Source organism: Sarcophilus harrisii, chromosome 1 (genome assembly GCF_902635505.1).
Source record: "Sarcophilus harrisii chromosome 1, mSarHar1.11, whole genome shotgun sequence".
Lineage (NCBI taxonomy): Eukaryota > Metazoa > Chordata > Mammalia > Dasyuromorphia > Dasyuridae > Sarcophilus > Sarcophilus harrisii.
The window spans coordinates 55,178,621-55,195,349 of record NC_045426.1 but is presented as its reverse complement, the minus strand read 5'-3'; the positions used below and the strand labels follow the sequence as shown (position 1 = coordinate 55,195,349).

General features: G+C 42.5%; 1 protein-coding gene across 1 annotated transcript in view; it reads right to left on the bottom strand.

Annotated features, from left to right (window-relative positions):
• Window positions 1-7,637: 7,637 nt before the first annotated feature.
• Window positions 7,638-16,729, bottom strand: part of GRIP2 (glutamate receptor interacting protein 2) — a 165,374-nt gene continuing 156,282 nt past the window's right edge. Inside the window, exons 23-24 of the mRNA XM_031964425.1 lie at window positions 15,299-15,445; window positions 7,638-11,265 (exon numbers count right to left, since the gene is read on the bottom strand). Of these exons, the coding sequence (XP_031820285.1) occupies window positions 11,068-11,265; window positions 15,299-15,445 (345 nt within the window). The 3' untranslated portion in view covers window positions 7,638-11,067. The remainder of the gene's footprint in view (window positions 11,266-15,298; window positions 15,446-16,729) is intronic.

Below are 16,729 nucleotides of genomic sequence, written 5' to 3'. Positions count from 1 at the left end.
AGAAGATTAGTAATACACATGCTATCCAGACTTTTCACATAAAAAAACTGAGTTTAACTGAGATGATCATGTCACATACCTAGTAAAAGTATATGAGGCAGGATTTAAACCCAGTGTTCCTGATACTAAACAATAATTATAAGGTCCATTAGAGCACCAGACCTGAAGTCAGGAGGACCTGAATTCAAATCCAGCCTCAGAAACTTAACACTAGCTGTGTAAACCTGAGCAAGTCACTTATCCCCAAATGCCTCGCAAAAGAAATAAATAAAAATAAAGTCCTCATTTGACGTCTTCATAAGGGTTTCTTGCAACCTATAGCCCAGAGATTGCCTCAAAGCCTCACATTCTGGGATTCCCCCAGCCCATCTTCTTCCTCTCTCTCTAAGATGCTAACATCATTCGCTCTCCATGAGATAGGGATGTCATGACTGAATTTCCCAGGCCTTCCTGCCTTCTTGGGCAAACTCGAGTACCACCTACACAATGTTCTGTTCCCTGCCAAAAGAGCACAAGCCAAAGCCACAACACTCGAAGGCCATTATCTGCAAAGTAGGAATGAATAAGCTATAAATAAGGCTCAAGGAAGGCTTGTCATATCCCTTCAGAAGGGCTGCCAAGTCCCTGAGCTGGGTTGAGGGTTGGCCGGGGACGGCCTTCAAAGGGAATCGATGGCCTGGATTTTAAAGGTGGGACAAGAGCCTCAGGAACTCTGCCTGCAGAGAGAAGAACACTCAAGAAGCAAAGGCCAGACTTAGGACCTTGGTTGGCCATTAAGTCCCCATGTGACCCCAGATGCATCCCTCAGCCCAGGGGTTCTCAGATTTCCTTGTGTTCTGGGCCCCAGTGGCCATCAGTCTGGTGAAGCCTCAGAGCCCTTCTCAGGACCATGTTTTTTAATTCATCAAAATATAAAGGATTGCAAAGGAAACCAATTATATTGAATTCTATTAAATGCAGGTGCACTGCATTAAAAAAAAAAAAAAAACCTAGTGTTCTCCAGTCTTCATAGGATGTCGAAGGAGGGACCTTGAAGGCCTTCTGATCCAATTCATCCCCTACTAAGGGTCGCCCTTTTCTGATAATAATGGCCTCTTTCTTCCTTAGCATCCTGTGAGCTCTATCCTGTTCCACCAAGCGGTGTCCTTGACTTGCAAACTTCCAGCCAGGGGAAATCTAGGACCATCTGAAGCATCTCATTCCACTTCTGGCTTGGCTCTTCTTATTTACAAGTTCTCCCTAGCATCCAGCCTAAATTTGTCCCTCTGCCACTTATGTCCATTGCTCCTTTCTGTTCCTTGAGGCTAAAGAGAACAAAAATGGATCCTTCCTCCTCCACGACAGCCAATTATTAGATCCCTCCCATCCCTCACCAGTTTTCTGTTCTCCAGGCTAACCCTCCCTGGTTCCTTCGACTGCTCCACAAGACATCCTGGTAGCTGTCTTTAAACACCCTCCAAGGATGCAAAACACTTTACATGTATTATCTCACTGCATCCTCCCAGTACCCCTGGAGGTAGGTACTATTATCCCCATTTTACAGATGATCGGGGATTTACAGATTGCAGGGATCGTAGATTCTCAGCTGGTCTCATTGCCTCATTTTATACATGAGAAAACTCAGACCGTGAGGAAGAAAAGGGCCTGGCTAGTTGGTGTGTGGCAGAACCAGGGATCCCACTCCCATATACCTGATTCCCAGTGCTGCTCTCCTTCCCTTGCACCTAACCTCCTCCAGGGGTTGGGCAGGGATGAGGACGGTCTCCCTAGCAGTGAGTTCCTGATGACTGATGTCTCTGTCCCACCCACAGGTAGTGTCCATCTAACTGAAGGTGCTGTTGGTATCTCTTGCCCTAGAGCTGACATATGGCCTGAAGCTCCTATTGGTATGAGGTGTTCCCCAAGATTCAGAGCGAGTCTCCAACCTCTTCATGATGAGGATTTAGTTCTCCTTCTCTTCTGAAGGGCTCCTGCCCAGCTGGTGCAGGCAATAATGGAGAACCCCAATAATGGGCCTAATGATGGTATAATGGAGAACCCTAATAATGAGCCTGATGGTGGTATAATGGAGAAACCTAATAATGGGCCTAATGGTGATATAATGAAGAATCCTAATAAGGGGCCTAATGGTGATATAATGGAGAACCCTAATACTGGGCCTAATGGTGGTATAATGAAGAATACTAATAAGGGGCCTAATGGTGACATAATGGAGAACCCTAATACTGGGCCTAATGATGATATAATGGAGAATCCTAATAAGGGGCCTAATGGTAATATAATGGAGAATCCTAATAAGGGGCCTAATAGTGGTATAATGGAAAACCCTAATAAGGGGCCTGATGGTGGTGAAGGTGTGGACCACAGACCGACTACTTCCAGGAAGGAAGCTTCTGGCCCAAGGCTCCAGTGAAATATCTAGGGATTCTATGACAGAGAGTGTGGCCAGAAGTAGCTGTTCCGTCAGTTAGCCAAGTAGTATTTATGAAGCACTTAGTATGTAGGAAGGTCTGTGCTAAGTGCTGGGTAGACAAAGGGAAAAGGCAGTCCTGGACTTAAGGAGCCATATATAATGGAGGAGGGGGTACACACACAATTCCAAGCCAGACAGGAACACTGGAGGCCCTCCACAGAGGAAAGCAGCTAAAATGAAGGATGACTTGGAAACGTTTGTGCAGAATGTGAGACATTAGCGGCTCCGTAAAGTCAGTCAGGGAAGCCGGATGGTGGCGATGATGGAGGGAGGGGGGGGATCATTCCAGACAGGGGACAGTCAGTGGGAATAAGAGCGCCATGTTGCAAGGAATAGCCCGGGACCACTGCGGATCGCCATGGAGCCCACACTGCTATCTAGCATTAACGAGAGCTGCTCTGGCCCAGTTTTTGTCTCAAACTAGGGCGCAGTGGAAGGTATGATGGGAAGAGCTGTGGACAGAGAGAGGATCCGAGTTCAAATCCTGATCTTGATACTTTTGTACCCAGGAGAAGATCATTTCCACCAATAAAACATGGGATTTAGATGAGAAGTAGATGATTTCCAAGGGCTCACCCAATTCTAAATCTTATTAAGTGGCTCCCTCTGCTGGTGTTATAAAGGACCTGACGCTCGTACACCTAAAGTCAGCCGTGAGCTTTGTCCTCTCTGGGGGGCTCCCGCAGTCCCTCAGGGCTGAGCTTTTAGGGCCTCTTTCCCCTGCAAGACTGCCTTTGGTGTTTGCCTTCATCTGGTTTTATGGGAAGGAAGGAACACATTATTGGGAATGTGCCTCCTAGTGGAGAGATCATTGGATCTAGAAAATCTGCTTCAGACAGCTTTGCTTCAGTTTTCCACAAAATTGAGAATAAGAATAGTCCATCTCCAAGGGTTGTTGGTAGACTAGCCCAGATGGCGTACGTAAAGCACTTTGAATGTATAAATACACAAATGCTAGCGAGGTTCTAAGACCCCTTCCACCTCCAGCATTCAGCGTTTTAAAGTTCTTTCCAGCTCTACCATTATAGGTTCTATGCTCCCTTCTGGCTCCCACATTCTGGATTCAAACATTAAATTGCTAAATTAATATTCTAGGTTTCAAGTACAGGCCACATAAGGTGGGAAATAGGTATGTTGACACTCTGGGGAAAACATTAATGTATTGGCCCTGTTCTGCTACTTGTCCTGCCCAATGCATGTCTATAGTCCCAGAATTTTATATTCAAAAGTCCCTTCCAGCCCAGGCATTCTGAATTTTAATGTCTCTTAAAATTCTAGGTTCTAAAGTCCATCCCTACTAACATTCTAGGTTCTAAAGCTCCTTCAAGCTTTAACATTCTAGGTTCTAAAATTAAATGTCCTCAGGTTTCTTCCAGTTCTGATATTTCTAAGTCTAAAGCCTTCCAAATCTACGTAACATTGCTTCTTTGGTCTAGCTCTGTTCTTAATCTTTTTAATTTCTTAAAATTCTAGCTTCCCAAGTTCATTCCTTCTCTAACATTCTAGGTTTAATACTCTAGGTTCCAACATTAAATGTCCTTGGGTTTCTTCCAGTTCTGATATTTCTAACTCTAAAGCCTTCCAAATCTATGTAACATTGCTTCTTTGGTCTAGCTCTGTTCTTAATCTTTTTAATCTCTTAAAATTCTAGATTCTAAAGTCCATTCCTACTCTAACATTCTAGATTCTAAGGCTCCTTCAAGCTTTAATACTCTAGGTTCTAACATTAAATGTCCTTGGGTTTCTTCCAATTCTGATATTTCCAAGTCTAAATTGCCTTCCAATTGCCTTCCAAATCTATATAACACTGCTTCTTTGTTCTCAATCTTTTTAATCTCTTAAAATTCTAGCTTCCCAAGTCCATTCCTACTCTAACATTCTATGTTTAACACTCTAGGTTCTAACATTAAATGTCCTCAGGTTTCTTCCAGTTCTGATATTTCCAAGTCTAAAGCCCTCCAAATCTATGTAACATTGCTTCTTTGGTCTAGCTCTGTTCTCAATCTTTTCCCCACTAAGTTCAGATGGTTAGTTTGTCTTTTATGTCTTGGAGCTTCCAAGGATGTGTTTCTAAGCAAATGTGGACAGAACAAATCAGACTCATGAATGATAGAAGCAGACCATAGTTAGCAATTTTGTTCTGAAGCAAACAAAGAACTGAAACTGTGGCCTCAGACATCAGTATGAATTGTGCTCTACAATGAGTAGGTGGACAAGAGAAGAAAAAGGTATTCAGGCCTTGGAACACAAAGCCCTATGGAAGAGACACTCTAGAAGACTATTTGAAGAGAGAAAGGTGTGACTAGGAGGAAATATAGCATCTCATCTCAAGCATTTTATTTTAAATTATTATATTTGCTTATTAGATGATACAAGGTTTAGTTGTTCCTCTTTGCTAAAGGAGTACAAATGATATCAGCATCCTACAATTGTTCATACTTCAAGGCAAAGCTCAGATCACCCCATCCTAGTTAGGTCTCTGGAGAGAAAATTCCCTTAACTCAATGGTCAATGGCTCATTTGCTCATTCCAGCAGGCCTCTCAACCACCTCACTGATCCCCAAAGAGTTAATGCAGATTATTAAGATCACTTGGAGAATATTCTCTATTTTAAAGCACCACATAAGTATAATAGGGGTGATTAAGTAATAAGTATAATAGGGGTGATTAAGGCAATCCCTTGGTATAACTGCGGATCCTCTATCCTTATGTCACTTACTGGTCCAGGATATTGAAACCCAGAGGGTAAGTGTCTATATCCAAGGTCTTCAGCTGAAAGGTAATTCCAGACCTCTTCCATCAGAATGTGAGCTCCTTCAGAACAAGAACCTTATTTTTGCTTTTCTTCACATCCCAAGTGCTTAGTCCACAGTAGCTGGCATACAGCAAGTACTTAATAAAGACTGCCTCCTGCCTCCATCTTCATAGCCTTTTCACTGACCTGCATCACACAGGGAAGTCAGACTCCCAAATCTTTGTTACACAACCCTGATCCCCAACTCTCCTCTGCTTTCCCTGAAAAAGTCATCCTGTGTAAGGAATCCCATGGGATTTATAAGCCAGGAGATCAGCTTCCAGGCTCCTTCACCATATGGTCTGTATAAGGCTCTGGAAGGTCCTACCCACTAGAAGAAGAGACCACCAACAAACAGGTCCACATTCATGATTTTATTTTATTTTTTTAAAAAACCCAAACAAACTGATATTTCCTCCCCTACTCCCACCCCTGCCCCAAACTCCAAAGTCATGGCAGTCCCCTTTCATTTCAGAGATTTACAAACTGGTTCAAAACAGAGCTAAAATTGCCTTGATACCCCTGTCCCTTTAAAGTTTGTGCTTTCGGAGCGCTGTAAGAAAACCCAACATAGAAAAATACTTTACAAGGAATACACTCTACTCTTCTATGGATAAAAATACACATTTGAGTAACTGCATTTCATTGGGACCTTATTCAAAATGCATAGGAAGGGAGAAGGAGGACTGGTTTTTGTTTGTTTGTTTTTAAAGCCTTTCATTAAAAGTCTTCACTTAAAACCCCAACCAGAAGCCACAGTGAACTGTCTACTGCCATGAGTATTGCATATAAAAAGCCTCTGGCCCAGTGGGGTCAGGGCTGCCCGGACATTCCAGGCAAACCAAAGGGCAGCTGGCTGGGGATGATGGATTGCATACATTGGAGAAAAATGGCGGCAGCTACAATTAGCTGGATGGGATGGTAGATGACCCCCCTTCCTTCCCCCATGCCTAAGGATGGGTCCACTTCCAATTCCTCCTTCACTTTGAGGAAGCAGCAAAAGGGATGGGGGAGCCCCCAGTTGTTCCAGGCTGAAGTTCCAGATTCACATAAGATACTAGATCTGGGAGGGACCTTAAAGATCACTTAGTCCAACCCTGTCATTTTACAGATGTAGAAATTGGGACCCACAGAAGGGAAGCTTGTGTGCGGTCACACAGCAAGTCTGTGGCAGATTCAGAACTGGAGTTTTGGTCTCCTGATTCCCCAGTCCAAGGCTCCCTTGGGTCCCGACTTCAGTTCCCGAAAGCTGAAAGTTGGAGACATTTGGAGCCAGTGCCAGCATACAGGCATCTGATGTACCAGAAGGGCAAAGAAAAGGAAAAACCTACTGGGGAGAATGTTAGATAATCTCTTCCCCTTCCCAGTGGAAAGTTACAAAGGAACCCAAATAAACAAAGCAATCGCCAAACCTCCAGCCTCAACCAAAATAAAGTGTGACTCAAAGTAGACCAGGTAATGAGGGTGACAGCCATTTGTTTGGCAAATTTGGGGAAACCCAGGGGCAATTGTGCAACTGGTGTTATTTGGGGGGAGGCTTTCTGGCTTTAGCTGCTGATAGTTCTTGGTGTAGGTAATTACGGAAACAAAAGAAGAGATGGTCATGTCAACATCCAGAACTTCAATGAGAGGGTTGTGATGGCTATGAGGAGGGAGACCAGAGGCTCCTGGTAGTTTGGGGGGAAAGGATCAGAAGGCATCCTGCTTACAGTCAATGGGGCAGTCAGTCACCCAGAAATCGGGGTGGTTTCAGCCAGCCAAGGGCAGAAGGAGAGGTCCAGTACCCGTAAGGATCCCAAGTCTGGCGGAGATCCAGGAGGATCTGTGTGGAAAGAACTCAGTTCCATGAGACCCACCTCTGGCCCCGGCTGGTGAGGTCTGTGTTTGGGCGGTCCCCTTCTGAGACCACCCAGTGGCACCAATGACAAGCAAAGTCAGACAGAGTAGCTCAGGCCCCTTTCCACCCCTCATGTCCAGTCTTCAGTGAGTGCAGCTTGTAAGGGGACAGAGATGGAGGGAATGGAGATAGGAGGTGAAGTCTAGGAAGAAACAACCCAGATCGTGAGAAAGGAAAAGGGGTTGGAGGAAGCGTGAAGGAGAAGGAAGAAGAGGAGGAAAATGGAGAGCTGATATACTGGGTTTTGTCTCTTGGGAATGAGTTGATTGGCAGCAAGACCAAAACTTCTCCTTCTATTGTTCTTCCCACAGTGGCTAGCCCCAGGATGGGCACATCTTAGGCACGCAGTGCTTCTTGAGGAAGGAAGAGAAGGCAAAAGTCACAGAGGAAGAGGAGGGTTAGAAAGAAGGGAAGGAAGAAAAGGACAAGAGAAAAGACAGGAGGAGAGGAAGGAAGGAGGATAGAAAGACAAGAAGGAGGAAAGGAAAAAAAGGAGAGAGAGAAGGAGAAAAAGAGGGATGAAGTAAGGGATGGCAGACAAGAGGGAGGGTAGGTAGAAGAAAGGGATGGAGCACAGAGGGAAGGTACAAACACCACCTGGGGAATTTGAATAATAAAGTTAAGGAAATAGGAAAAAGAGGTGGGAGGAGTCTCTCTCTTCTGGAGACTTGTTTATTTATAGCAAAGATGGGAAGTCTCCAATCTAGAGGGATAGGGTAGATATTTGCTCCCCTCAAAAAAACACCCTACTAATATAAGTAGATGAGTTTGGTCTGAGGATCTCAGGTCCATTGTAAACATCAAGCTCTCTTCACCTATTTGCCTTTTGTCTTCTCACATCCCATCTTCTTTCTTTCTCTGTTCCCCCTCCCTTTCTTCCTTCCTTTATTGGTCATAATGTAAGACTGAGGTAAATTTTAAAATGTTTATTAATTAGAGTTTATGGCCTAGGTGAAGAAAAAACCCTTAATTTACAATGTGGAACATAGAACATTTATCTCTCTCAAAAATAATTTTTCTCTTTATTATATGGCACTTGACCGACTCCCTGCCCAACTCCTACTCCTCCAGTAACCCTAAAATAAAAAATAAAAAAAGCTTCTCCAACCTCATCTCAAACTGATCAGAGGAAGAAGTCCTTTTTGAATTAATCATGATTAATCACAGCAGAATGAGCTCAGAGGCAGTGCCACCTTTTAGGGAAGTAAGTAGATTATAAGCTCCTAAAGGACAGGGACTGTTTCATTTTTTTGTCTTTATTTTCCTAGAGACTGGTAATTAGTAGGTGATAGAGAATGAATGTGGGCCCAAGTTCCAATACTGAAGACTCTTATTTTAATCCCACGAATGTCACTGAGGTCTCACCTATTCCATAAGTTCCCAAAGATAGCAATGGAAACTTTGATGGCCCAAAGCCACCATGGGTGACTATCCAACAATAAAGGTCTCCTGTCCAAGGGGACTTAGATCCCCGACATTATACTTTTCATTGAGTTCCAACTAGAGAAACATAAAATAAGCCTTAGATTTTTTTTAAAAGCCCAATGGAAGAGGCCACAGAAGTTACCTACTTTTAACTTGTTTAAACTAGTTTAAAATCCTCACTAGGAGATTTTCTCCCTATTTCTACTACATCTTTGATAGATAGTCATCCAGCCTCTGTTTGAATACTCCTAATAGAGAGTTTATTTCCTTAAGATACAAATAAAATGCTTGTTGAGTTGAATCAAAGTTCTTCCTTTTTTGAACAGATCTGATTATTAGGGTGTTTTTTCTTGCCTTGAACTGATGGTCCTAGGCATATCTACTGGAGCTAAATAGTCTAAATTAAATCTCTTTTACATAAAATGGCACTTCAGTTATTTTAAGCACAGCTATTATGTAAACTTTCCTTAATTCTCTCCCTTATTCCCCAAGTCTTCTCTTGTCCTCAAGTTCCTTTAATTGGTCTTGCAATGTGATTTCTACACCTTCCACCATGTTGGAGAGTTTCCTCTGTCAATTTGTCAACTTCTCTACTCTGAAATCTGGGAGCACCAATACCATGTTTTTTTTTAAAATTAGTGGGGTTCTCGGTTTGCCCTCAAAAGAGATGTCAGCTTCCCTAAAATCTTAAGCAAGTAATAAAAGTGGGCAACTGAATTAGGAAAACAATTATTTCAAAGCCTTGACATCATCTCATTAAATTTGAAAGGCAATAAGAAAATGAGGTTGGGGGCTCACATCTTAAAAGCTCCAAGAATTCTATTCCTTCCCTTTACTCTTTTCCTTTTATTCCAAAACACAGAATCTCAGAGTTGGAAACATCCTTAAAGGTCATCTAGCCCAATTCTTTTCTCTATGGAAAATCTCTCTCCAATCTGCCTATCTTATTCAGCCTTCACTAAGGGGGCCCCAGACCTGAGGAAGCCTGCTTTGGACACCTCTAATTATTTTTAGAAGGTTTTAGAACCTTTCATTGAAATGAACTCTGGCCAAGCAGAAGTCTATTGTCTCGTTCATTTGCTAGCCCTTCAAATACTTAAATATGATCGTTATTTCCACTCCACCCTCAATCCCAATTATTTTCTTCTAGGCAACACATTCCAAGGCCCATCAAATGATCCTTTTGTGGAATGGCCTTCATCTGTGATTGATGAATGGGGACCAGGGATTTCTGCTGATCCCCTTCCTTCACTATGGTGTGTTTAAGGCCAGATTCATTTATCAAGGGTCTGTCTATGCATCTTGTGTTGGGCCTAGATGCTGCCTTGAATCCTTTCATTAAGAGAGACAAGAGCTTCTAAAACCATTGGCTATCACGTGGTTTTTTTCACCTTATCCTAGAATGAAGAGATATCCCATAACATTTCAGACCAGATCCTCTAAAGCATTTGGAGTATAAATTCCATAAACACAGGTACAATCCCAGAGGGAGATGAGCCCGATCTGAAGGCTTTCTTTACTTTCTTCTCTTGCATCTTACTCAATTCTACTTTTAAAAAAAGGAACAAAAGTGCACAAATTGGTACCCAGAACTCTGGCCAGAACTTTGGCAACACTGGATAGCAGACCTCCTCGAGAGTGAAAAGAATCTGAACTTAAGAACTGGCATCTAAACTCTAATACTCTTTGTGTATTCTTGGGCAAATAATTTCCCTCCTGTGTAACTCCTTTTCTCCCCTAGAAAATAAACAGAATTGTATTAGATGAGCTCTTAGGTCCCTTCCAATGCTATATTCCAAGGCCACTACCAACTCTGACATTTTACCACCTAAGAGGCTTCCCATCTTTCACATTCTATGTATGAAGGTCCCCTTCAGCTTTGATGATTTATGGCTGTGTGTCCCAAAGACCCCAACACCATTCCTCTGCAAAGAGAGAGCAGCCTTCGCTGCCAGGGATAGAGAATATGGGAATGGGGGTTCAGGTCGGGTCACTTTTCATGAATGTGCCCAAGTGGCTGTTGATGTGAGGAGGATGACATGATGGCTATCTTGGAAATGACTAGATATGATGGGTGAGGTCTTCACACAAATGCTGTCCAAGGAATATAGCACCGTGTGTGTATGTGTGTGTGTATGAGTGCAAATGCACATTTGGAGGGTGTGCAGGTCCTCTGAGATGGGAGCAGAGGGGGAAAAGGACAGCCTCAACTCAATTCCAGCTGGAGGGTAGCCTGGGCGCAGGCAGGAGAGAGGGATGGAGAACTTGGGTCCTGACCTCAGCTACTTCTCAGCAGCCCAGGGAGCCAAAGGGAGGCTGAGGGGCCAGAAGGAGCCATTCTGGGTGGTCTAACCTCTTTCAGAACCTTGCCCCCACCTTCTCTAGCCCCCATTCCAACACTGGGGTGCAGAGGCACGGTCATGGTGGAGGTTCCCATTGCCTCTGCCAGAGGGGAGACTTCCAGGTCCAGGTCAGGCTTCAGAGCATCCGCGTGTTGTTCCTCATCTCCAGGCCCACCGAGGGGGAGCCAGGGATGGCTCTGCTCTCCTCCTGCTGAGTGTTGTTGGAAATTGCCAGAGGGTTCCGGCTTATGACTAGGTCCAGCTTGTCTCCAGCCTCAGAAATGAGGGGCACAGTCAGACAGCAGTCAAAATCTCGAGTTCGGATGTGATTTACCTGCGTCGGGAGAGAGGAAGGAAAGAAAGATGAAGCTGACCAGCATCAAGCCAGGCTTTGAACAGACAACCCCAGGCAGAAAGTGCAGCAGCTTTTCCCAGAGTAAGATCAGAGCCGCTTACAAAGCACATTTTTGTTTGTAAAATCACAATCATTTCTCCCTTGCATCACTCCCCCTTCCTATGAACCACCCTTCATAACCCCAATAAAACAGTAAGCAAAACAACTAATATACTGACTGGGTATGACAGTGGTTATGTCCTTTTCACTCATAGACCCCCAGATCTCTATAAAAGGAGGAATTTTGGTCATTATATTCCACAGAATTTGGCTTTATTTTGTTTAAAAAGCATAATTTACAAGGTGCTTTCTTCAAAACAGACTGGTGAGACTGGGAGTCTATTATTAAAACTATTTTGCAGATAAGAAAATTGAAGTTTGGGCAAAGGCACTGATCTGCTCCCAGTCGCATGACGAGTAAAGATCAGTGATGGGATTTGAATCTAGGTCTCAAAAGCCCAACTTACACACTCTTCCTATTCCGTATATTGATTTTCCACTAGGCCTACGTGATGGAGAAGATGGGGTGGGCAGCCTTCCCTGGCATAGCATCCCACTTAAGAAATCCCAGCAAGATTTGGGTCTAGGACACAGAGAAGCTGCCATCCTCTCCCTATATGGTAGCATTTCTTTATAAAATTTTTGGAAGTTGATGGTACCCTAAGACAGAAAGGGAGAGGCACTAGCCAGCCTGATTTTTTCCTTTTTCCCCTCTGCCCCCTTTTTTTGTCCAACCTTTCTCTGGGATTCTACATGTAGGAAGCAGGAGGGAGGTTCTTCCTGCCAGGATCCACCTGTCTCTCAGGTAGCTAGTGGGTCTTCCACCTACTCTGCTTAAGGAGATTAAAGGCTGGATTGTCAGCCCCTCCAAAATCAGCCAAGAAGAGCAAGGGCCCAGCTTCCATGGAGACTGGCTTGCTTGGTATAGCTTTCTAAACAGGGAACTGGTGAGTTAGAATTCTGTATCAGAAATTCTGTCAGAAAACAGACACTTGAATTTACATTTCATGGAAAGCTTCTGAGCAGTGTTCAAAACGTGCCTCAGATGCCTTATTTTCTGGGTGATCTTGGGCAAGTCACTTAAGAGGGAAAAGGGGAATGAGCATTTATTAAGCACTTACAATACGCCAGCCATTCGCTAAGTATGTTACAAAGATGAACTCATTTAATCCTCACAAATACCCTGGGAAACGGTGCTGTTATACTTTACAGTTGGGGAAACAGAATTCAGGACTAAGACTGAGGATGGATTTAATTCAAGTCTTCTTGACTCAAGGCTCCATCCAATGAGCCATGTTTCTGAGCCTCTGTTTCTTCCTTCTGTAAATAAGTGGGTTGGGCTGGGGGGTCTCTAAGATCTCTTCTAGCTCTCTATTTATGATATGATGACCTCCCCAGGCCTCCATTTCCCCATCTAGAGAATGGTGGTAGTAGCACTTCTATTATAGAAGGTGGTTATGAGAAAAGTAGCCTGTTGGTTTTTTCTATTTTTTTTTTATTCTGAACATAATGATCAACAAATGAAATACACATTTCCAGATACCAAGTAGATCAGAAAAAGAGGATGGAACATGAAATGCAGATCTCTATTATATGCAGCTTGCATTTCTTGTTAAATATAAATATAATAAACTCAAGATGTAACTCTCAAAGCTGTTCTGCTTGTCCATAGTTGTTTTTTTTTTTTTTTTTTCTCTCTCTCTCTTCTGGCTTTTTTTTTTCTTCCTGTTCTCTCCTGTGCATTTTTATTATTTGTAAAGTATTATATAATTACATAATTTCAGCTTTGGAAAGGGAGCTGGGAGGCTATCTGGCCCAAGGTAAATCTAAAAGAAATCTGCATGACAATGTCCTTCATATCTGTTCATTCAGGGGGGGATGGGGAACTCACTTCCTCCTAAAGCAGCCTCTGACACTTTCTGCTTTTGGACGGAAGGGTCTGATTATTAGGAAGATTTTTGTTACATTGAGCTGACATCTGTTCCTCTTCAATTTTCCTCCATCATTCCTGGCTCTGCCTCCAGGGGCCAAGCAAAACAAGCCTTATTCCTCTACATGTCATCACTTCAAATACAAGAGAGCTAGCAGTTCCTCAGGGCAGTGGATTAAACCTTGGGCCTGCAGTCAGGGAGACTCCTCTTCCCGAGTTCAAATTTGGCTTCTGACACTTTCTAGCTGTATGACCCTAGACAAGTCACTTAAGTCTGTCTGTCTCAGTTTTCTCATTTGTAAAAAGATCTGGAGAAGGAAATGGTAAACCACTCTGGTATTTTTGTCAAGAAAACTCTAATGGGGTCACAGAGAGTTGGACATAATTGAAATGACTAAACAGCAACATCCCTCGGTCTAAAAGGCTGACATCTTGAATGCTGTACAACTCAATTCCAAAGGCCAAGGGGACCAAACTTTGATCCTGGGCTTTTGGGCCTGGAGTGTCCTTCACTGGACATTATTTGGAGAGGATGAATGAATGGCCACAACATGGTTTTTCCCAGGGGTGTACTGTAGGGCAATTCTTCCCTTGTTGACCACAGGAGGATGAGCCAGTCACCAGAAAAGTATTTAATCAATAAAGAAGACTAGATTATCCAAAAAGAGTGTATACATCATGTTACACATGGTCAATGGGAAAACTAGAGAATAGTCTCTAGTCAATCAAAGTAACTCTTTACATTTGAGTGTCTTAAGGTTCTCCAAGAATTTCTATACACTCTATAAAACAAAGACCAGAACTTAAGGATAACAATGAATTAATTTTTATTTTATTTTATTAATTGATGATTTGGTCCTTCTAGTATTAATTTTGGTGACCTCCCTCTGAGATGATCTCTAATCTAATTTTTTTCTATCTTGTTTACACATAATTGTGTGCATGTTATCTACCCCTTTAGACTACTGTGAGCTCCTTGAGATCAGAGAATGTTTACTTTTTTATTTGTTTTTTGCCTTTCTTTGTATCCCTAGCACTTAGCATAGGGCCTGGCACATAGTAAATGCTTAATAAATGCTCATTGACTCATTGGCTCTAAAATCCATTCAAATTGCCCCACTTGCTCTTCCCTATCCTAGAAATCCTATTTTGTGTTTCCATTTCATTGAACAACCTGTTCCCCCATACCTGGAATGTTAAACTTCTTCACCTCCCACTTTTAGCTTTTTTAAGGCTCATATCAAGGGTGACCCCTCACAGAAGACTTTTCCTCATTTCTTCCCAGTTATTATTTTGTACTTAATGATCTAAATCTACATCGTTCTGACTCCCCTCCTTGAAACTGTATTTTATTTATTTTTGTTTTGAGTGTATACTGTGTTGTATCTCATACTGTTTTGTATGAAAATAAGTTATTCTCAGTTATCTTCAATGGCTTGAAGGAAGGACAATCTCTCCTCAAAGGAGAGAAGAGAAAAAAGAGAGACAGAGACAGACAGACAAAGACAGAGAGCATAGGCAGACAGACAGACAGAGGGCAGAGACAAACAGAGATGTGAAAGAGAGAGAGACAGACAGACAGAGACAGAGACACAGAGAGAGAGACAGAGAAGAGAAAGATGGGAGGGGGTAAAAAAGAGAGAAAGTTAGAGACAGAAACAGAGATAGAGAATAGACACAGACAGACAAAGAAGTAAAAGAGAGGGAAAGAGAGAGAGGGAGAGAAAAGGTGAGAGAAAGAGAGAGAGAGAATAGGGAGAAGAAAAGGAGGAAAGAGGAGAAGGAGGAGGACAGAGAAGAGTTAGAGACAGAAAAACAGAGATAGAGATGGAGAATAGATAGAGAAGGAAGAAAGAAGAAGAAGAAGAAGAAGAAGAAGAAGAAGAAGAAGAAGAAGAAGAAGAAGAAGAAGAAGAAGAAGAAGAAGAAGAAGAAGAAGAAAAAGAAAAAGAAAGAAAGAAAGAGGAGCAGGAAAAGAAGTAGAAGTAGTTTTCCACACACACTTTGCTACCTGCTTTCTCCTAGGCCTCTGAGGGTCCATACCTGAAGGACTCGGTCAAATGGTTTGAGGCCACAGTGATCAGCAGGCCCCCCAGGGCGGATCATGTTGACATAGACACCCTTCTCCAACAAGCCATCAGAGACGCTGAAGCCAAAATCTTCACTCACTGGGTCCTTCCAAAGAGTCAACTATGAGGAAGGTGAGAGTGGCAACATGGGATCAATAGGAGGACCTCGGGAATGCTTCAAGGAAAGACGGGCAATTATTTAGAGTTTCTATTCTGGATCTCACTGAAATCAAAGATTATTTTCTTTTCCCTGTTCAAAAGTTTCCAGTGGTTTCAATTTCCCATAAAATAAAATCAAGTCTTCTTTATTTTCTTCAATCTGGTCTCAGTTTCAATGCCCAGTTTTATATCCTTTTACTCTCCAATAAAAATTTCTCCTAATGAAACTGCATATTTCACCACCTAAGTTGGTTCATGTAACTCTTATGCCAGAAACTCCTTTGGTCACCTATAGGAGATTTCTTCCTTCTATGGCTTATTATCACTATTTACTTGTTCTTGTTGAGTCATTTTTTTCAGTTGTATTTGACTCTCCATGACCCCACTGGGAGTTTTCTTGATAAAGAGCTGGTCATTTCCTTCTCCAGCTCATTTTACATCTGAGGAAAACAGGATGAAGTAATTTGCCCAAGGATTTGAACTCAGAAAGATGAGTCCAGGCTCAGTGTTCTGTGCATTAGGGCATCCCCCAGCTGCCCATCACAGTCCAGATTATCCAACAGTTTTAGTCTCTGGCACTAGAAGCTTTCCTTTTGCTTTTCTCTCCCACTCTCAGTAGCTGTAATCAGTCCAGTACCTCCATATCATTGCCCTGTTGTAGTTTTCTGCTCCCAGTAAGTGATGATCTTTGCCCCATCACTACTGTCTACTTGACTAGCACTTAGCTCTCGCTTTCCTTTACTGAGCTAAGCTCTGCTCCAGTAGATGGTCTTAAGGGACCAGCTCTTTAATCCCATTTGTATGGGGACAAAAACCTCTATGTATTTTTTATAATTCAAAAAAATCTACTATTTAAAATTTTTCTTTTATATATGGCCCAAGACCTCATACAATAACCTTATTAGAAGAGAGGACGGGGAGAAATTGAGAATTTCTTTGATTTATTGTTCAAGTCTCCTCAGTTTCAGAGATCTTTTGTCTAGGAGCCTCTGTCTTCAAACCCATGAAAGCTTATGGTGCATTAATAACTTATTTGCCTTCTTCCTAAGCACTTGGACAAGATTGCTCTGTTTATGTAAGTACCCTCCAATCCGATCTTTTCCCAAACATCCTCCTCCTTTGTTCTTCAAAGCAACTGGGTTTGGTCATGTCTGGTCCATAGCTGTTTCTACAAAAAGTAGATTAATGCCATAGGATCATATAGCTATATGTATTATGTTATACATATATAATATATAATGTTTTA